Below are 2,500 nucleotides of genomic sequence, written 5' to 3'. Positions count from 1 at the left end.
TAACAGATGCAACATCCGGAGAATGAAAAGGACAGAGAAAGTTAAAGGTGTCATGAGACAAACAACCGTTTCTGGGCAATCGGTGATCCAGCCAACATTATTATGGATTTCTGAACCCCTAGAAACAGCTGTTGGACTTATAATGCCCTTCTCCCACCCCTTTAATTTTCCCTGTTGCTTGTATTCTGTATAAGTTGGACCTTTTAATGTAAATCTCTATATATTTATACTTTTAAAAAAGCCATCATCTTAAGGGTTCCAGTTTTTGCTCCCTATTGTTTTGCATATTTTCATACAAGGGGAACCCAAAGAAGCCGGAATTGTGCAAAATATTATCTTCACTTAGTTTTATATGTTTGCAGTTTCAAAGTATTCTCCATTTGAAGCAAAACACGAGTCAAGGAGTTGTTTTCCCCTATTCTTAGCAGTCGTGCTTTTGTTTTTCTCACCTCTTCCACATTCCGTAGCATCAGCTTTCTTCACCAGTGATGACCTTTGAAAAAGAGGTCCGGATCAATTTACAACTGTCCTTTCAGTCATGACTGCTTTGAACTTCCCTGAGCAAGGAAGGCACAAATCTTGGTGGCAACTTTTTTCATCGATATTCGTCGCTGAAAACTCATTGGAAGCAGCTCCAAGATGCACCAGTTATCTCAACAAATCGGTCAATTGTTCAGTGACGGTCGTTAAATGATATTGAGAATGGTAGTGGTGATGATGACGATGACGATAATGATGATGATGACGATGATGGTATATATATATATATATATATATATATTTCTTTGTTTATGGTAGTGGTGTATTCATGAATATGTGTTTCATCAGGAGTTCATGATAGAAAACTTTGGCCGGTTGTGCAAAAACTGACCTGATGCCAACCAACAGCTTTCACCTCAGATACTCCCTAGGCCAGTGCTTTTCAACCTTTTTACTAGAGCGGAACCCCAAGGAAACATTCCACTGGCTCGAGGAACCCCTGTGCAATAATTTAATAGTCTTATGCACACATATCTGCACAGGAGAATTAAAAATTACTGTCGATTTTAGCATTTTTGTAACTTCTTGCGGAACCCCTGAACTGTACTGGTGGAACCCTGGTTGAAAACCACTGCCCTAGGCTTTTATTTGAACCCTTTACGGAAAGGGCTATGGGTTTTTTCTTTTAATATTTCTAATTTTTTAAATATTTTTACTCATGTATTTTTACCTATTTTTATTTTCAGACGTTAATGAATGCGAGTGCGGAATCCATTACTGTCCTCATCCTTACAGGTGTGTTAACACATATGGATCCTACTACTGCGCTTGCCCCGGTGGGTTTCATCCTCATGGAAACTGGTGCTACGGGATGTACAGAGGAAACCCGAAAAGCAAACCGCGAAACAACAGAGAAGTCATACCAAAGTTTTCGCCATCGCTACGGAAACAATCGAAAAAATAAAACAACAGCTAAACATCAACAACAACAACTACTGCCACAATTACTGTTATAGTAAACATTCAAAAATATACTCCTAGATACACATAGTCAAAACCCTCTCAAACATATAATCACACCAGGACATTATTCCTGGGTAGTCTTCTCCTTTCCACATGACCTCCTCACCGGGTCATCTCAGCTCCTCTCCAGATTTCAGACATAAACTTTATTACTAGTTCGTCTCTCTGCTTGTCTGTTAGTCACTGATGTCCCACCTTACATCAGACAACCATACACACATGCGCACACACGTACATCTTAATATATGAAGTGTTTTTGTATATTTTCACACGTTATCAATTAAATAAAAGATGTTTTAATGAAGACCATAACTTGTCTGTTTGTCTGTCTGTCTGTTTCTCAATTTGTCCGTTTCTTGGGCACCATTCCAGAATACTTATTACCTTATTAACTTATTAACTTATATGGGTAGTGAGATCATATATCATATATATATATATATTTATATATATATATATATATGTATATTGGCAGGGCTGGACTGCTAGGTAGTCGGCCGAATGCTAGAAACAGATCATCAACGATCAAACTACAAAGGAAATTCTCTAGAGGAAAAATTCAGCGAACACCAGAACCAAATTTGGCGAACCAAGACATTTGAAATTTTATCCCTAATGTAATCGGTAAAACTAAGCACGTGTCTGTCTTGGCACAGAAAGCTGGGGTTACTTTTGTAGTTTGCATTCACACGGAACGAATGCACTGATGAAGCCACGGACATTTGAATTATGTAAGTAATTCTTTTGTTAAAGGCCGAAACCGAGGTATGCATTTAATTCTGTTTTTTTTTTATATAAATTTTTCATCTGTCCTGCCCGCCAAATTTGGTTCTGGTGTTCGCTGAATTTTTCCTCTAGAGAATTTCCTTTGTAGTTTGATCGTTGATGATCTGTTTCTAGCATTTGGCCGACTACCTAGCAGTCCAGCCCTGCCAATATACACATATATTAGAATTTTCTCTGACTTCTCAGATTTTTTGTATGCTAGACTACTGGT

At 38.0% G+C, this 2,500-nt stretch overlaps 1 protein-coding gene across 1 annotated transcript in view; it reads left to right on the top strand.

Annotated features, from left to right (window-relative positions):
- LOC118761678 (EGF-containing fibulin-like extracellular matrix protein 2) overlaps positions 1 to 1,704 on the top strand; it is an 8,629-nt gene extending 6,925 nt beyond the window's left edge. Inside the window, exon 5 of the mRNA XM_036499812.1 lies at positions 1,227 to 1,704. Coding sequence (XP_036355705.1) covers positions 1,227 to 1,444 — 218 coding nt within the window. The 3' untranslated portion in view covers positions 1,445 to 1,704. The remainder of the gene's footprint in view (positions 1 to 1,226) is intronic.
- Positions 1,705 to 2,500: the final 796 nt, after the last annotated feature.

The sequence above is a fragment of the Octopus sinensis genome, unplaced genomic scaffold (genome assembly GCF_006345805.1).
Source record: "Octopus sinensis unplaced genomic scaffold, ASM634580v1 Contig16351, whole genome shotgun sequence".
Taxonomy (NCBI): Eukaryota; Metazoa; Mollusca; class Cephalopoda; order Octopoda; family Octopodidae; genus Octopus; species Octopus sinensis.
This window is presented reverse-complemented; position numbering and strand designations above follow the sequence as displayed.